Source organism: Sceloporus undulatus, chromosome 1, assembly GCF_019175285.1.
Source record: "Sceloporus undulatus isolate JIND9_A2432 ecotype Alabama chromosome 1, SceUnd_v1.1, whole genome shotgun sequence".
NCBI classification, from domain to species: domain Eukaryota; kingdom Metazoa; phylum Chordata; class Lepidosauria; order Squamata; family Phrynosomatidae; genus Sceloporus; species Sceloporus undulatus.
This window is the reverse complement of record NC_056522.1, coordinates 97,562,519-97,581,441: the sequence shown is the minus strand read 5'-3', so window position 1 is coordinate 97,581,441 and position 18,923 is coordinate 97,562,519. Positions and strand designations below refer to the sequence as shown.

The 18,923-nt window shown below is 39.0% G+C and overlaps 1 protein-coding gene across 3 annotated transcripts in view; it reads left to right on the top strand.

Moving 5' to 3' along the window:
* The window catches only part of TMEM200A (transmembrane protein 200A), a 77,392-nt gene extending 66,772 nt beyond the window's left edge, over window positions 1-10,620 (top strand). For all 3 annotated transcript variants that reach the window (XM_042446946.1, XM_042446944.1, XM_042446945.1), the window contains one exon: window positions 8,497-10,620. In XM_042446946.1, the coding sequence (XP_042302880.1) occupies window positions 8,513-9,988 (1,476 nt within the window). In that variant the 5' untranslated portion in view covers window positions 8,497-8,512 and the 3' untranslated portion in view covers window positions 9,989-10,620. The remainder of the gene's footprint in view (window positions 1-8,496) is intronic.
* The last annotated feature ends 8,303 nt before the right edge of the window (window positions 10,621-18,923 follow it).

The following is an 18,923-nucleotide window of genomic DNA, read 5'->3' as shown; positions in this document are numbered from 1 at the left end:
CTACACAATAGAGAAAGGGAATTGATTATTTATGATTTGATACAGGAAATTGAAATATTTTGAACTGTGGATGTTTGCATCTGTAGATAAAAAAAAATTGTAGATATGGAGGCCCGACTCTATACTGTATCTGTTCAGCAGGAGATACTGGATTTCACAAACCACATAAGGGTGATAGAGGAAGAGATGGACATTTTGACTCATTTGACAGATTTGGAGACAAATCTGTCGGCACAATTCAACAGTAACTTTTGTGTAGCCTCCCATTAAAACCAGCAGTCCTTGAACAAGAATACATTTTAATGAGGGTTACACAGGACCCTTACATTAACTGTTGTAGGACATGAGAGGTACTTCTTGATTTTTAGGTTCCAAAGTGTCCTATGTGGCCATGTACAGAAATACACTCCATTAATTTAGGGGAAATATGTATAGATGCAAGTAGTCCTATATAACTGTGACACAATAGTATGATTGTTCAGACTGGCTAATACAGTTGTATAATCTATGTGAGAACCAGTGGGTATAGTGGTTTGTGTGCTAAACTATGATTCTGGAGACCAGGATTTGAATACCCACTCTGCCATGTATACTGTATGTAATCAGCTATAAGTCAACCTCATGTATAAGTCGAGGGCAAGTTTTGGGGCCAAAATTATGGATTTTGCAATGAACCATAGATAAGTTGAGGGTAAAACATAGGGCATATAGCAAAAGATCTAAAGGATGACGCAAAGTAAAACAAGGTCAAACAACTTAAAAATTCCAGCAGACATAATTCTTGTGCTTACTCTTAACACTGGATGGATGAGAGAGTAGTTCAGTGATTCTAGGACAGATTGTACTCTTGCTTTTCACCAGGGAATGGTTCCTTCTTTTAAATAAGAGTTAAGATACAGTACTTACATTGACCCATGAATAAATCAACTCAGGTTGTTTGGGACAATTTTTTGACTTAAATTTCTAGACTTAACTCTGGCTTTGCTTCGCGAACGAAGATTCAGGAAGGACACATCCTGCGCTTTGTACAAGCGCGTTGGTGACTAAAAAGGCCAATCGGGGACAAACAGGTTCAGTTGCAGAATGCACAGCGGAAAGTCTCCTTGGGTGATGTTTCCAGGTTGTGGTTCTTTCTGCGTTGTTGTTTCTCTTCGAGACTTGTTCGCCATGAGCTTTCGAATAAGACTGCAGCATCGTGGATAGTGCGTCTACGTGCCTCCCAATGCGAGGCCAGGGCAGACCATTGTTGGTGATCAATTTGGCCAAGCCTGAGATGTTGTTTCAGGGAGTCCTTGTATCTCTTCTTTGGGGCGCCCCTCTTACGCTGACCCGTGGCGAGTTCACCATAGAATACTATTTTTGGGAGGCGATGGTCCTTCATCCTAGAAACGTGTCCTGCCCAGCGCAGCTGCATCCTCAGTAGCATGGCCTCAATGCTGGTGATCCCTGCTTGCTCAAGGACAGCAACATTTGTCACATAGTCAGTCCAGTGTATATTTAGAATTGTGCGTAAACAGCGCTGATGAAAGCGCTCAAGGAGTCGTAGGTGTTGGCGATAGGTGACCCATGTTTCAGACCCGTAGAGGAGAATAGACAGTACAATGGCTCTATACACACTGATTTTTGTGCTTTGCCTCAAGTGTTTGTTACTCCAGACTCTTTTGTGAAGCCTTCCAAATGCACTATATGCCTTTGCCAATCTGTGATCGATCTCTTTATCAATCTTGGCGTCTGATGAGATGATGCTTCTCAGGTAGGTGAACTGCTGGACGGACTTAAGCACAGATGTGCCTACAGTGATGTAGGGATGGTAGTGTTCTTCCTGAGGTTCCTAGACTTATACATGAGTATATACAGTACATGAACATCATCAGTTGGATCCCAGCTCTGCCTCCTGTAGATAGAAGGGGTCCTTCAATCTCTGGAATGCTTCTGATTTAGGAAAGGTATTATGGTGCTGGAATGAGGTAGAAGACCATTTTTGGTGATTCTTCCTCCTCCTACATCTGTCCCCCCTCCCAACCTGTGTATGTGGAACCATGTAGGAGGGTTAGGGCATGCCATAAGAGGGAAGTCACAATAGGAAGACACAGATTAATGGAACAGCTATGAGGAAATGGCTCTGTACAGAGTTAGAGTAGAAAGTTGTTGTTTTAAAGCTTGTTTATATAATATTCTTTGCTGTATATAACTCCTGCTTGATTCTTAAGGGTAACTACCACCACTTGATGCTAATGCTTAAAAGTAGAATCTAGTTGAAGCAGTGTAACTAAGAAAGAGAGAACTGAAATACCCTAATACCAACAGAATTTAACTAATCTAGCCCAGTCATGGAGGCACAGGAAGAAGAGTTTGAACAGTTTTGAGGCCATTTGTTGGGATTTAGAGACCCCATTGAGCCCAGGAGGAGCACTCCCCTCTGCCACCCAACGCCCTTAAAAATTGCACTAACACGTCCACCATTGATTGTATGGAGCATTGGGTCCAATTTTGCCATGTTTTACATGCTCCCTAGACTATTTTAAGTCCAAGAGGGCCCTTTTTTTATACCAAAAGTAAGTGATTAAGAGCTCAGTGTCCAGATCACTTCCTGTTTAAACAAAAAGCCTCTTGGGGCCTAAAACAGGAAAAAGCATGGTAAAAGTGCCCCCATTCCTCCTGGATGGTGTTTGGAAAGCAGTGTAGATTCCCTCATCCTAAATCTTAATTTCAGGGATTGATTGCCATTTTGTCAGTTACCGTGTATTTATCTGGAGTTCCCAATAGTCAACCTTCTGGTCACCTGAGATTCCAGGTAGTGAACAATGTTATTTTCCAAAGAGGTAACCTAACATTAACACTTTCCTTAAGAACTGGACTTCAGGGTATTTAAGATGAGGATATAAGCAGGTAGGTTGGTAATCTTTTAAGCTATTTAATAAGATTTTCAACTCAGATCTTGTCTGATACTGGAAGCTAAGCAGGGTCAGCTTTGGTCAGTACTTTTTTAGGAGACTGCCCACAAATAACAGGTGCTGTACGCCGTATTTCAGAGGAAGGAACTGCCAAAACAACCTCATGAGCATTCGTTGCCTGAGAAAACACTATTATGAAATTCCCGAGTTCACCATTAGATGACAGGCAATGTAAAGGTACATAGTGAATTATCCACTCTCTCTGGGGAGGATTATTACATAGTATATGAGAGCCAGCATGGTGTAGCAGTTTGATATTTGGAGTGTGGCTCTGGTGAGCGACGTTTGAATCCCTGCTTGGCCATGTAAATCCACTGGGTGACCTTGGGAAAAGTCTCAGTCTATCAGCCTCAGAGGATGACAATGGCAAACACCCTCTGAAGGAACTTTCCAAGAAAACCCTGTGATAGATTTTAGGTTCACAAAAAGTTGGAAATGACTTGAAGACAAGCAAGACACACATTACATAATATAGAGATCCTCATTGTCTAGGCACCTTGTTATTTATAGACATATTAACTTTTGAGTTAGCAACACTTATATTATTTTGTTCTCACGAGGAACATGCTACTTACAGTACTGAGTACAATACAACACTCTCCATACATGAGAGAGATTGTAAAACAATGCAGAGATTGGAAAATTATAATGGCTTTATATTGTCTAGCGCCAGTGGCGTCACTAGGATAGGTGTCATCCAGTGCGGTAACTGATAGTGTCACACATCCCCATTAATCCTCCCATACCACACCATACAGAATCCTTAGTAATCTTCTTTGTACTAATGTTACTCATAAATCATAATTCCTATATCACTGAATATAATAATAATAATAATTTTTATTTATATATTCCGCCTCTCCCTATGGATTGAGGTGGGAGAACAGCACATATATAAAGTTACACATAGTTAAAATACATTCTCATTATACAAAGCTAACAGTTGTGATATAAACAACTAGCAAAATTAGAATTACACCTTTAAATTGCAGCATTACATGCACAGTCTAAAAATATTTACATATACATAGTTTTATGTGGTTAAAGTGAAAACATGGTAAAACACAATGTTTTTAAATATATATATTTTTAAAAATAAAAATTTAAAATTTTACATTTTTGAATTTTGAAATTTAATTTTTTTAAAATCCTGAGGCCTCACCTTTTTCCTCCTACTGAATCTTACTTCCTCCTACTGAATCTCTATAGCATTTTAAAGGGACACAGACAAATGCCAAAAAGCAAGTATTTGAGGAGCAGTGGTGTCACACACACACCCTTAGGGTGTCACCTGGTGCAGACCCCAATAAGATGGAATTCTGAGTTCTGCAAGTCTGGGTATCTGCCATCATGCATGACTCAGGCAGTTGTAAGGCCAAATTGCACCTAGCCAGCTGTCTGGTTTTTCTGTTTCTACATTACTGGGTTCTTCATAATTTATAGGTATGCTAGCTAGACCCACAGACTGAATTATCAACTATTTTAAAGTCAGGAATAAACCTTTTAAAAACCATTACTGCACTCTGCATCACCCAGTATCCAATTTCTTTCATTAACATTCAAAGGCATAGCCATGTTAATCTGGAAAATCAGTATGCAAAGGGATCTTGTAATACCTTTGAGACTAACTGAAAGAAGCTAGTAGCATGAGCTTTCGCAGATTGGGTAAACTTCCCCAGATGCATGGAGGAAGTAGATTAAAGTCAACAAATGCTCATGCTACTAGCTTCTTTCTTTTAGTTAGTCTCAAAGTTGCAAGAAGATCCCATTTTGCATACTGACTTTAATTAATATTTTCTATTAGCCCACTTCAGGGCTTGAGTTTGGCAAAACATATAATGAAAAATAGGGTCTAGTCTATAATGTGAACAAAACATTGAGGATGGGGGGGGTCCCTGGGAACAGCCCCGGGAGCTGCATGCTACCCACAGGCTGCACTTTCCCCAACCCTGACCTTGGAACACTGCATCCAACCTGCTCTGGTGATTTGTAGCACCTGGCACAAAAGTGCAGGAAGACAAAATGGTTAACATTCATCTTTACCTTTCCAATAATGAGTTCTCTGCATTAGAATTTGCTTCAGAAATGCTACTGGTGATGGAAGCTAACTCCATATCTATTGTGCCAAGTAGGATGCTGATTTTTCTTCTGACTACTTAGCAAGATTAGAAACAAACATAGATGTATTTGGTATCATATTTATTACAGATCAGTGGGAATTTTTTCAGTATAAATGTTCTTTGAACTTGAAAGGTTGTGCAAATTCAGTATCTCTTAAGATTTTAATTAGTTGTCAACAAACAGGTTTTGGTTTTTTTATTTTTTATTTTTTAGTTTGGTTAGGACAGATTGATTAGAAGCTCAAGCAATGCCTCCACATGGACATTTAATTAATTTCTTACATTAATTGGAGGCTTTTTTTTTGTGAGACAAGTGTTTGTATAGGATGAAGACCCCATTAAGAATGGTACAATTTGCCCATTTACTTCATTTGCTAATGTCAAACTGTTTCTCATTGCCACTTTGTATCTGTGAAAATAAATAAATAAATAAATAATAAAAAATATTGCTGTTAGATAAAAGGAAATACCATACAGCTGCCACAGCCCTGTTCTTTAAAACCTGTATTTACATATAGGAGGAGGGAGATAATAATAATAATAAAAAAGTAAAAATAAAATTTAAAAATCTTTATTTTTTAAAAAGGCAATTCAAAACTATAACAAATTAAAGTGAAAGTTGGAGTAGGCTCTGAATTGGATGTAGTTTGACATAGGAGAAAGACTCATAATGGAAACAAAACTACAAAAATCAAAATTCCATAACGTCAGTGGCATCCCACACTTGGATGTCACCCAATGCAGGGGGGGGGGGCTTTGGGGTGGGGCCACCAGGGCTCTCGCCCAACTACCCGTGCCTCTCCCTCCCTGTACTGCATGGCTTTACTTGCAAGTATAGGAGCACAGTGCAGGGACAGAGGGGACGCCAGGCACTCTGCCTCCCTGACAGTACTGTGGCACGCGTCAGGGAGGAGGGGTGCTCACCAGGCGTCACCCCCCCTTGTGGGGTGTCACCGAATACAATCCACACACGCTGCACGCCCTTAATGATGCCACTGTGTACCATCACACCATGGCAGTTAAAGTGGTGTCAAACTGGATTATTTCTGCAGTGCAGATGCAACCTAGATTGGATTTATACCATCATAACTCACCAAAAGGATGCTAGTGTTCACTTTTTTATATAATCATAGTAACTGCCTGATCAGTAAATACAGAAGCAGTTTTCAGCTGGGACAGCTTCCTCACAGCACCCTTACGAGAGAACTAAAGGTCCTGCAGGAAAAGTATGAATGGCCTAGAGATGTTATATTAACCATGAACCCAAACACAAGAATGCCCTTTCTCTTTCATTTTTTGGCCTGTTAATAGGTTTTCTTTTGTTTTTAATTAGGATGTATAGGACCTTTGCCAGAAATGAGAGGGAAGTCCATTTTTGCTGTTCTTTGCCGAAACCAGGAAGAAGCCCTCCCTTTCCACAAAGCTGTGCTTCTGAATAACCTGCATTTTTATGCAGTCTTCATTTTCTTGTTTAGTTTTAAAGTATCTTTTAGACCCACTCAGAAATGTTGATTCTTCTTCCTTTAGACTGATTTAAAAACATAAGAACAGCAATGCTGGATGAGACTGAGGAATTACATAGTCCAATATTCTGTTCACACAGTGACCAGCCTGTCTTCTGTCTCCAGTAACTGATACCCGGGGGCATATTGTCTCGGAGACTAGAGGTGACCTATAGGCACACATTTAACTTGGGTTTGCTTGTTTTTGTGATTTGCTTTCATGCTGGTGGTTGTGCATTTATAATAAACTTAGTACTACAATAGGAAGAATCCACTTTCACCCTGGGACACTTTTCTGATAACGCCTTACAAATTGGATACCTGACAGTCAAATGTCCAGATCCAGCAAGTGCAGTGTGCATGAACCAAGAGTCCATTAGAGTAACAGATGTGGATCCAACTTGTCATCCTGAACCTATATATGCCCAGGTGGTGATATCTTTCCCCAAAGTTGGATGAGGGCTGCAGACTCAGGTCTCAGTTTCCACTTGTTTTGTGTGCTTCAGATTTTTGATCTAAAGATGATTGTTATTACCTACAAAGATCCACTTCGTTGATGTAGAAAAAAGCTGTGTTTATCATTTTCTTGCCTCACAAAAAAAAAAAAGGGGGGGACCCTCTGCAGGATAAAAGCAGAGAAATGACAAGCTGATATAAATATACTTGCTTCCATTGTTAGTCAGTTTTTAAATCAAAATAAAGTTATAAGTAGTTACTGAAAATGCCACAGGAAATAGGGGAATAGGCACTTCACAGAGGAGTTTTCTGACATTTCTTTAAAAAAAACCAGACATACCGTAATCCAATATCTGATAGGACTGATAGCTGTAAATTGTTTCAGCAAATTATTAGACTGATCCCCCCAACACATAGACAGAGATACCTGTATAACTCATTAATAAAATGATGGGTAGGTCAAAGAGCCCTGGCATGAGCTGTTATAGATCAGAAGATAATGGTTATACAGTACATGCCTTTCTAGCTAAAATAAAACAGTCTTTCTGCAGAAACATAAATTGCAGAAGGGCAGTACCAGTTGAGGGAATGAAAACCCACATCTAGCACCTGGTACATATGCATAAATCATTTTGGAGTGTGGTGTGGTTGGAGTTGCAGTTATTGAATCTAGGTGCCCCTTTCCTACTTCACATGTTAGGTGACTTAACAGTTCTAACCATCTGTTAGGCAGAGGAGATCCTTGTGTGAAGCAGTGTCTGTGATGTGTCTTGCTGTGTACCAGGACTTCTGTATTCTGTTGCTCAGTTCTTATAGCCTGGCAAGCAATTAAGAAAGGACTGGCTTCACAATTCTTTGGAAGAATTGTAGCATCAAAGGATGCTGATCAAAGGATACAAATTCAAAAGATGCACAGTTTTTGGTTCTTTTTCTCTCTAGATCAGATGCTTTACTTCTGTCTTCCGTAACATTCCAGCAGCTTGTTTACTACATTAGAAATTTGCAGCCTGGAAGACATTTTGTAATAACATGAAATCACACACACACACACACACACACACACACACACACACTATTTTACAGATATTGTGAACACTGAGTACCAGATTTGTATTCACATAAGCATTCTTAGAGATGTGATTTTTGCAGATTACCAGCCACTGAAATGGTTTTAGTTTACATGTATTTAATTGTGTTTTAACATGTGTTGTCTTTCAACGCTGATTTGGATACCTTGGAAGGTTAAGAGGTTTATAAATATATTAAATAAATAAATGTTTAAATAAGAGACAGCCTATAAATATAGGCATAAATCCAATGGTTAGTCATAAATAGTGCATAGGTGTTGCCTTGGCAAATTGAGTTAGAACTAACAATCTGATACATTTTTTAAAAACATAAGATACTGACTGTTTCTTAGTATGTGTTTATTATACATTTGTTCTATCTTGTTTTCAAATCTAGGTTGAAGTGAGAAATTATGATTGCAACTGGGGGAGTCATAACAGGACTGGCTGCCTTAAAGCGGCAGGACTCTGCCAGATCCCAGCATCATCTGAACCTGACATCATCACCAGCTGCTGAAGAGCAAAAGCCAGTGAAGCGTCGCCCTCGGGCAGATGTTGTTGTGGTCCGTGGCAAAATTCGACTGTATTCCCCATCAGGATTCTTCCTTGTTCTAGGAGTGCTCATTTCATTCCTAGGGATTGGTATGGCCATTCTTGGGTATTGGCCCCAAAAAGATCTTCTTCTTGCATCTGAAGATGGCTTGTCACTCAATGAGACCCAAGGCATAGAAAAAGAAAATGGCATTATAATTCGTTTCCTTGAACAGCATTTACATTCTGATAAGATGAAAATGTTGGGGCCTTTCACTATGGGCATTGGAATCTTTATCTTTATTTGTGCAAATGCAATGCTCCATGAAAATCGTGACAAAGAGACAAAGATCATACACATGAGAGACATCTATTCCACTGTCATTGACATACATACTCTGAGGATCAATGAACAAAAGCAGCTGAATGGTGCCTACACTGGCTTCGTGGGAGAGAATGAACCTAAGCACAGTGGAAGTTCTTGTGCATCGCGCCTAGCTGCAAATACAATTGCACCTTTCTCAGGCTTTGCAAGCAACTTACATGTGGATTGCAGTGTTGAAGAGGATGACATATCTGTAAACGATAGCAAACATTCCACTAGTCTTTTTCCACCTTTGCTGACTGAGCGCTCTGGTTCAGTCTTTGGCCTTTACCCTCACTCTGGGAAAGCAAAGGATGACAGAAGTAGCGGCTCTCTAAAATGTGAAACAAAATCAATTGTCTCATCCTCCATTAATGCTTTCACATTACCTGTAATTAAACTAAATAACTGTGTTATTGATGAGCCAAGTATAGACAACATCACGGAAGATTCTGTGAGTACTAGGGGTAGGCCTAAAAATTTGTCCATGGATTCTTTAGCTGTCCCATTGACTGATGCCAATGACAGCTACAAACCTGCTGGTGCACTGATACCAAGAAATAATTTATATGGAGATTCTACATCCAATCAGTTCAAATCATCTATGACTCTAGGACCCATTGCTGGAAAGCTTTTATCACCTGGTGCAGCCAGAAAACAGTTTGGGTCTAACACCTCATTGCATCTTTTGTCTGCACATTCAAAATCCCTAGATTTAGATAGGGGCCCTTCTACTCTCACTGTACAAGTTGAACAAAGAAAACATCCAAGTTGGCCAAGACTAGACCGTAGCAATAGTAAAGGTTATATGAAACTAGAAAACAAAGAAGACCCAATGGACAGGCTCCTTGTGCCATCTGCCACAGTCAAAAAGGATTTTACTAATAAAGAAAAGCTTCTTATGATTTCCAGATCTCATAATAATTTGAGCTTTGAACATGATGAGTTTTTGAGTAACAATCTAAAGCGTGGAACCTCTGAGACAAGGTTTTAACAGTTAGGTGACTACAGTCAATGTATTTGCCAGTTTTTTTTTTTTTTTTAATCAAAATGAAATCATTTTGACATAATTTTAGCCAGGTGTCCTTTGTTTATGTTTCTTGCTTTGTTTCCAATATAAGTCTGTTTTTTAAAAACACCAAATATTTCCATCAGATGAAAATTGATTTGTGTTAGCAATGGTTATTTTTCACCTTTGCCAACTGTTTAATGTCAAGAAGCTTGTTCACCAAAACACTGTATGGGCAGAATGCTGATTGGATGGTGTTTGTGCTAGATGGGAACAGGATGGTGGATTGAGAATGGACTTCTTAATTTACAACTGCAATACTGTGCATTATCATTGCTTGGCATATTTAGGTGCCTCACATCAATTTCTTACCAGCCATTGCTCTTTTGTTTCTATATAAGCATGCTGTCTTTCATTGCTAAGAGTAAAGAGCTGACTGAATAAAGATGAAAATTCAAATCCATCAGTAATGGCCACATTTTAACATTGGTGTATTTAAGTATTTAACTAAAGATGAAGATGAATGCAGAGTTTGTAGTAGAGCCAAATTTAGCCCCTAGGTTGAAGCAGCTGTTTGGCTGTTTTTCATTTTGAAAGAAAGATCCACTCTTCTATTTTTTTTAAAAAAAAAAAATCTGCTCTCAAACTTCTTATTAGTTTGAAAAGAAAATTTCCATGTGGCCTGGGGTTTGCTCTTTGACCAACAGAAGTCCAGATCTATCTTGGACATGTGGAAAGAGCTGCATAGCTCTTTAAGCTCAGGTTGTAAAGTAGGTAACGGACACAGTTCACAGGAATTATTCACATACTCATGCAGTGACATCTCCCAGTTATTTCCCCCAGGCTTGCTTAAAGGATATTTCCAGTAGGGTGTGCCCATTTCTTTTGCATATAATGGTAATTTAGAAATAAACTGAATAATATTTAGTAAAACTGTTACCATATTAGATAGAATTTGGGAGCAAGAAAAATGTGCAAATTAATAATCATTTCAACTTGCTATTATAAACCTGACATCACTGTCATGTCTAAAAGCTGATACATCATAATAATACAACAACAAGGGAATACATTAAGCTAGACATCCAGGACAGTGATTCTCAGTCTTGGATTCCCAGATGTTGTTGGACTACAGTTCCCATTCCTGCCCACTCACCAGTTTGGATGGGGTGATGGAAGCTGTTGAGGCCCAAATAACTGATATGTGGAGAACAGATGTTCCTTGGTACAGCTTAACTTTTTTCTGGATATGGTGTGAATCGAAATGCAAATGTTGCAGTTCATAAATCATGACAACATGAAATATGAAACTTCTGTTGACCATATGTTCAACTGCCCTGTTTAAGTGTCCTATAAGCAAAGATAATAAACTCATGAAATGTTGACGTGTGCTATTCCCCTTCCCCCTGTCTTCATTTCCATTCCTGCTCATGTGGAAAGCAGTTTCTGATAAGGAGAGCCTCTTCTATCTATGAATGCTCTGCATATAATTCCAAATTCTGGAAAATAACTGTTCTGATTCATGCAGATCAGCTACATGTCTAAAGGAGGCTCTTTGCTTCAGTAAGCCAATCTCCACATGAGACCAACAGAAGCAGGAATATACTGGGTGGGGTGAGCACATTTCCTTCATGTTTATGATCCATTCTTATAGAATATGGGAACTAGAGTTAGAACTATAATGTCACTCAGTGCCATGGTAAATTTTATTGGAAATTGCCACAAAGATGGTCATTTTTCTGGGAAGCGTTTTATCTTCTCCAGCTGGATCACCATTGATGCTGAATCTTATTGCTAAATGAGTTAGTGATGTGAATGTAAAAAATTCCCTATATTGCACTGAAGGAATTCAATCTTAATCTTGCTGACTGGTCTGTTGTGGTCCAGTCTACTCCCGTGGTTTGGCCAACAGCATGACAATGTTAATCGGTCATCTTAGCAGATGTTTCATATTTTCACTTAGTCTAAATAACTCAGGAATTATTAAAATAGTTTCTCCCAAAACAGTTATGTCAAAATGTTGTACTTCAGTTGACTGAAAAGACAAAAGACAGAAATTTTCTATTATTGTCCAGCTCCATACTCTAACAATGTGAAGTTTCTGTGACAGAAGCATTACTTGCCCAGTGAATTGAGGCATAAGTGTTAACATGTTAGAATCTCAAGTCTATATATTGTAACAGAGTTGGCTAAATATTTTGCTATGAAGCTTTTAATAACTTTCTGGTCAGTGTTCTTAATACGTTTGCTATTTTTTTAAGTAAAAAACAAAAAGTATATAATATCTCTGTGTAGTAAATGGCTGTTTTCCTGGTATTTCACAATTCTGCTGTTACAACGAAAGAAGGCAAGTTTCCCTTATCGACCCCCTGGGATATATGCTCTAGGATTTTTCTCCATAATGTGGTACCTTTTTGGACAGTAACTCTAAGAATCTCCATGTATGGCTATTGATTTGGAGCTGTAGTCCAAAGAAGTAACTTTTCCATGTTGTTTTGATGAAGCAATACGTAGGGTGTGCCCAGAAAGCCCTGCTTCATTCTTCATGTCTTCACTATGATCTACTCTAATGAACAAAACTATCACCCTACATTCTGGAGAGGTGTTAACAGTAAAATTGTACATGAGGGTTTTTATTGTTGTTGTTTTGCAATTTCCTTTTGTCTGTCAGTACATTTTTGTTGCTTTTTAAAATCACTTCTGCACAGTGAGCAGATGGTCCAGAAACACGGAAAAAACTCTTTTGAATTACAATGCACTATATTTTTATTTTTATTTTACACATTCATTCATTGATTCTGGGTGGGTGGGGGTGTTTGGGGGTTTTATTTTGTTTTTCAACTGCCCCAAGAATGAAAGCACTCTGGACAATTCACAAGATAAAACCATACTACTGTATATGCTTTCAAACACACACATACAATAACACATAAAATGTTTTCAAAAACCTTACAAGATGAAACCATTTTTTTCTTTAAAAAAAAAGCAGCAGTAGAGATGCAAGGAACTTCAAACATGTTTTAGAAATAACATATGTTCACCATCATGTACTCTTTCCAAGTTTAGCAACTTCTTTTGAATAATACTGTCATGTTTTCAGAATATTTCCGCAACTAATGTATCAGAGAAGAACACAGTGTACATTTTGGATACCAATTGACCCTGAGAGGGAATGTAATGGGGGGGGGGGGGGGGAATACATGCTCCTGTCAAGGTTTCATTATCATTTTAATAGAGAGATCACACTGATATATTGCAAGATAATAATGTTCTCACAAGTCATGTAGCATCTTTATCAGAATATGAAAGGGTCTTAGATAAAGAGCTCCTGTGATGAATGTGCAGATGGTGTTACAAAATGAGAAGACTTACTGAAGGATATTGTTCCAAGGGACAAAACAAGGTACAAATAAAACTGCGCATTCAGCCTTGCAATGGAGAGCCTGTTGAATAGCTCATTAAACTACTTTTCTTTGGATCAGTTGAGTATTAACTTGGAGGAGTCAAGCCACAGTTCTGTAGATCCTTGTTATTTAGCAAAGATAAAGATCATTACAAAACTTTCAGTATTCAAAAACAGTCCATTCACTATAGAAAAAAAGTATATAATTAGGTCATATGTTGTTGATGAAACCCAGTTGTGTAAACAATAGACAGCATAGTGAAATATACTAGCCACAACACAATGCAAAGTGAATAGCTCTTCAGCACATGCATTTTTTGACATTCCCTTAAAACCTCCTTCATTTTTCATATCACAGCCAATTTCACTAAACTTACACCACTTACTTCTGCTATGTCAAATACTGACATAGCAGAAGATCACAGTTTCGTTCTTTGGACTACAAAAAAATCCACTGTAGGGAAGAGGTTAATGTGAAACTCTTAAAAGTATATACTGTAGTAGATTGCCAAGACACAGTATAGTATCTGTGAAAATGTTTCTTACCATCAGATTTCAAAAGCAAGGGTTTTCTGTGTTTACTGGAAAGGGAATATATTACATAGAGTTGTTTTAAATAAGAAATGGGAGACTGTTGGGGTTAAGGGGGGGGCACATTGTATCACAGGAATCCTAGAAGGACCACAGACTCATCCACCAGGTGGCGTATGGGACAGTTTCGCCAAGATTTCAGCCCCCTTTGAGATATGTTTTTCAACAGAACGTAACCTGAAGATGTGGCAAAATCCCTTGCACTATACGGTGCTGGGGGCATTCAAGGAAAATATTTTTAAAATGGAGACCAGGAAACCATAAAATGGTCTTGGTGGAGTCACATGCAGCCAAAGGCACACACTTTCCCCACTGCTTAATTGTGTGTTGCTTTGGGCATGACGAGAAGTGCTATGGATACAGACATATTTGAAAAGTTAGATTTTTCTTTGAGGCCTTTTTCTGTTGACCTCTGATGGATGGTTGACAGATTCAATGGTCTGTACAAAAGCTGCACTTAGTGCAAGAAAAAGGCTGCCAGATTGTGTGGCTCTATTCTGCCACTCCTTGTTTCTTCTTCTTCTTCCAGACTTTCGGACCACAGCTATGGTCTTCTGTGACCTACCACATATCGGGTTGTTTTGCTCTTCTCTCCATCCTTTACTAAAAGTACACAGGGGGATGTCTGAGACTAATGATAGACAAATTACTCTCTCTCAGCATTTCCAATCCTAATGACTCGGGACATGAACCAGATAATTAGCTGGGTACTTCAAATAAATGAATAATAATTCTTCATTTACTGCAGGAGAAAAGGGGCAGATTGCTTTCTACTCAGGATCCAGATTTATTTGCATGTTTTTGCTGTATTTAGCCTGTGTGCTTAGCCTGTCGCTGAATAACCTCTTTTTGTTCTACAGACTAAAAAAAAAATCAGGTTGTTTCCTTGGGTCAGGTTCTGTGAGATTTCTTTCTTTCTTTCTTTCTTTCTTTCTTTCTTTCTTTCTCCTTTTTGCAAGGACATAAATATATTAAAAGCTTTGTGCGTAATCATAACACTTTTTTGAAAACCCTTGAATGGTGATAATCTGCTGCCTTCAGACTCTGGCTATGTACTAAGACAATACACCAAGTTGCCACTGAGAGGTCATTCCTCTAGAACTGATCTTATGATATGTGAAAGCAGAGGATATAGAGCAAAATGATGATCAGATGGTGAGTGGGAGGACATTTGACATCTCCTCCCACTGCCCTTAGAACATAGTGCACATCATAAAAATAGATCTGGACACTTCTAAGTCAGCGTAGAGGTCACACAGTCCACAAAGAATGGAATTCTACCTACTTGCCATTTCATTTAGGGGGAAAAAACATCCTATGAGTCAAACTGTGAGTTTTCTCACCAATGGTGTCCTTAAGTGAGAGTGGGAAAGTTTTCTTTTTATATGGTGTCAATGTTGTCCCAAGTGTTGTAAGAGTTGCCTTAAAAGTATCTCTAGGAGGCCAACACATCACAGAGATTGATGCCCCTATGGAAAATGTAACATCTGTGGTTTTTCTGAGACTGTTTGAAGTATCTTTTTATGGAGTTTTGGGGCTATGTGGCCGTATTCTAGAAGAGTTTATTGCTGATGTTGCCAGCATCTGTGGCTGGCATCTTCAGAGAAGTTTGAAGTAAGTTTAGACATATGTAAAAAAAAGAACTAAACTGTATTAAAAACTGAAGCAACAGTAATTCAAAAATCCTTTGTTTTTTGCTAGAAAAGTAATCTTAGCCATGGGCAACTGGGAATGATGTTGCAGGGCAAGGGTGAATATACAGTGGATCTTTGTTATACGCTGGGGTTTGGTTCCAAGATCTCCCGTGTATGCTCAAGTCCCATTAAGTATAATGACATAGCAAAATGGTGTCCCTAATAAAAAATGGAACATCAAGGTAAATTTATACTTTTTTGGAACATTTTCAAACTGTGTATGCTTAAATCCGTGTATAAAAAATCCGTGTATAAGAAGGACCGACTGTAATCCTTTTCTCTCCCATCATTTATATCATTCAGAATTACAACTGAAGAAACCTTCCTCTCCAGGCTTCAAAAGTGGAGGGAGAAAGGGAGCGGAACTTAAGTTGATGCAAGATTAAACTTCCTCAGCTATGTGTGTATATTTGGAATTAACTGAACAGTTAGTTCAGTTTGGGCTATGCAAAGAAATACAGGACAGCTCACATGTGCAATCCTAAACATTCAGAAGTGATTCCTACTGAATAAGTTTGGTTGTGTAAATTAGCTTCTTGAAGTCTCTTATAACTCAGTGACATAGATGAATACTCGAGGAATTTCTTAAGAGGAAAAATAGATTCATCTAGATATTTGAGATTATCGCACTGCCCTTTCCTTCCTTCTGCACTGACCTTGGTGTGGGACGAAAACCTTTAAGCACAGATTTTATTACATGCCTTTGTGCCCAGGTCAGAGGCATCCTGTACATGATCCTGACATCTCATACTCAATCCAGACTTCTACGGCACTTTCCCATTCTTTGCAAAGTATGGGAGAAGTCCAGATTGGGTATGGGATGCCATGACTGTGTAGGAGATGCAATATAATCCATTCTTAAAAGTTTTCATCCTGCACTGAGGTTGGAATGGAAGGACAGAAAAGGGCAGTATGATAATCTCCATTGTCTGGACATGTCCTATCTCAAAAGAAGATCATCAGCTTATCTGAAACTTTTTGTAAATGGGTCAGAAAGGGTGGGGTAATGAATCAGAGCTCAGCTAAGTCTACCTCTTTTTCCAAGTTTCCCTAGAAAACTGATGGGGAGCACTATATGTTGGAGTTAATGTTGTGATACCCCATCTTATGCTCAACCTGTATATTAATGTTGTTGTTGTGTGCCTTCAAATGGCTTCCAATTTATGGCAACTCTAAAGCAAATCTATCAGGGTTTTCTGGGGCTGAGAGAGTATGACTCACCCAAGGTCACCCAGAGGGTTTCCATAGCCAAAAGGGGAACTGAACCCTGATCTCCAGAGTCATAGTCCCAGACTCAAACCAGTACACCATACTGCCTCTCATATATGAATGTAGGTAAACCTATCACAAGAAGCCATAAATCCCAGTGACTCAATTTCAGAGAAGTTAAGCCAGGATGAAAAGACATGTGCCCCTGAGTTCTCATTGCCTGGAGGAATGAAGTGCAGAAAGACTTATCCATATAACGGTGCTCTGCTGTTCCTTGAAGTCTATGAAGTGGCTATATGTCAGGGATGGACAATATGCAGCCCTCTGATATTTTTGGACAGCGGTTCCAGCAAACGTGGCCAGCATAGCCAATGTTGTGAATGCTGGGAATTGTAGTTCATCAACATCTGGAGGGCCACACTTTGACCATTTCTGATCTACCTGCTGAAGTGCCTAAACACAAGGTCGCCCCCATGTGATTTTCCACAGGCAGCTATTATCCTGGAGAACAATATGTAGCTAGTGATGGGGCCACCACAAGACACCAAGGACAAGACTGTGCTTCAGTTGACATATCAACGCCCACCATCCTGTCACTTGTATCTTACTTCAACAAAGGTGAGAGGATAGTACCCTGCACACCACTTGAGGGCGGCGGGCTAGCTGAGAAGATACATGCAGTTCTGCCCAACTTGCACAACTGTCCTGCCAGCGCTCTAGGTCCCCTACTGTCTGCCCCACAGCTGTAGTCTCACTCTGTCATGGTAGGACAAGCCCTGTTTAGTTGCCCATGCAAGACTGAATGTGCTCACAATTAGATGTCTGCATTCACTTTATTATTCATTCATTCATCTCATTTATTAACTTTGAAGGAGAAATACAGTACAGATTATTGAATTCTTTGTGGCACACACAGCGCATCTTCATTGAAGTGAATAGAAATGTCTTTCCTGTCAAGGAAGAGCTACATGAATGTTGCACTTTCTGTATCTACAACTAGCAATAGAGGTCATGGGATGGCACCTTCTTTTGTAATTTACCACTTCTGCTGGACAAAATTTAGTTCCTCCCCAAGCATCTGGCATAAGAACTTTGTGGTTTATAACAAACAATCTATGAAACAAATTGCATACATTCCAACTGTATCAATTTGGAAGAGATTCTCAGTTAATTCTCTGTCATCCCACTTTTTCAGCTGCGTTTAAAATGCCCAGTTTCTCTCTCTTTCTTCCTCCCCCCCCCCTTTGTCCAATGGAAGCATATTTCCATTACTGAAAACTGAGTTTAAGGGGCAAGATTAGTACTCATTAAACAAACGCAGATGGAAGGAGAGGAGTGGAGGGGCAGAATTCTGCTCTTCCCAGTAGATCAAGGCAAAAGCAAATTACTGCAGCCTGTCCTAGCTTGTGTTTTCTTTCTTGTTAATAACTTTTGCCATGCTAACCACATTCTTGATGTATCTCAGTTTTATCTGTAAAAAGTTGCAGGATATGAAATTATATTTTTTCTTATTCTCAATATATTTCTGAAAATGTCTTTAAAATGCTCATACTTTTTTTTTTTTTTTTTTTAGAAAAGTGTGTACAGTGATATCTCTTTTAATCTGAGATCCTAAAAGGAGATTAACTGTTGGCACTGCCTTGCTGAAATGTATTGTCTAGCAACACATGGGCCACGACGGATTCAAGATCAAATGGCATATACTGGTTGAACCAAGCAAATATAGGGGAAGTAGTAGTAATATTTTTGAGTAAATTTTAGAAGAAGCTTCTTCTTTTAAGCAGATCTATTGCCTAAAAGCTTTACAGTGTTTTTACTAAAATCAGTCTGGAATACTTAATTAATAAATACATTGGGCCATCCACAGGAATGGATGAAAAAAATGCAGGAGCTCAAGCCCATTTAGTCAATGGACAGTGATAGACAGTGATAGACAATATGGGGTGGAACTATCTGCAGGAGCTCCAATCAGTGGATTGCTAGCCTGCTGACACCGGGCCCACTATACCTATCATTTAAGTTC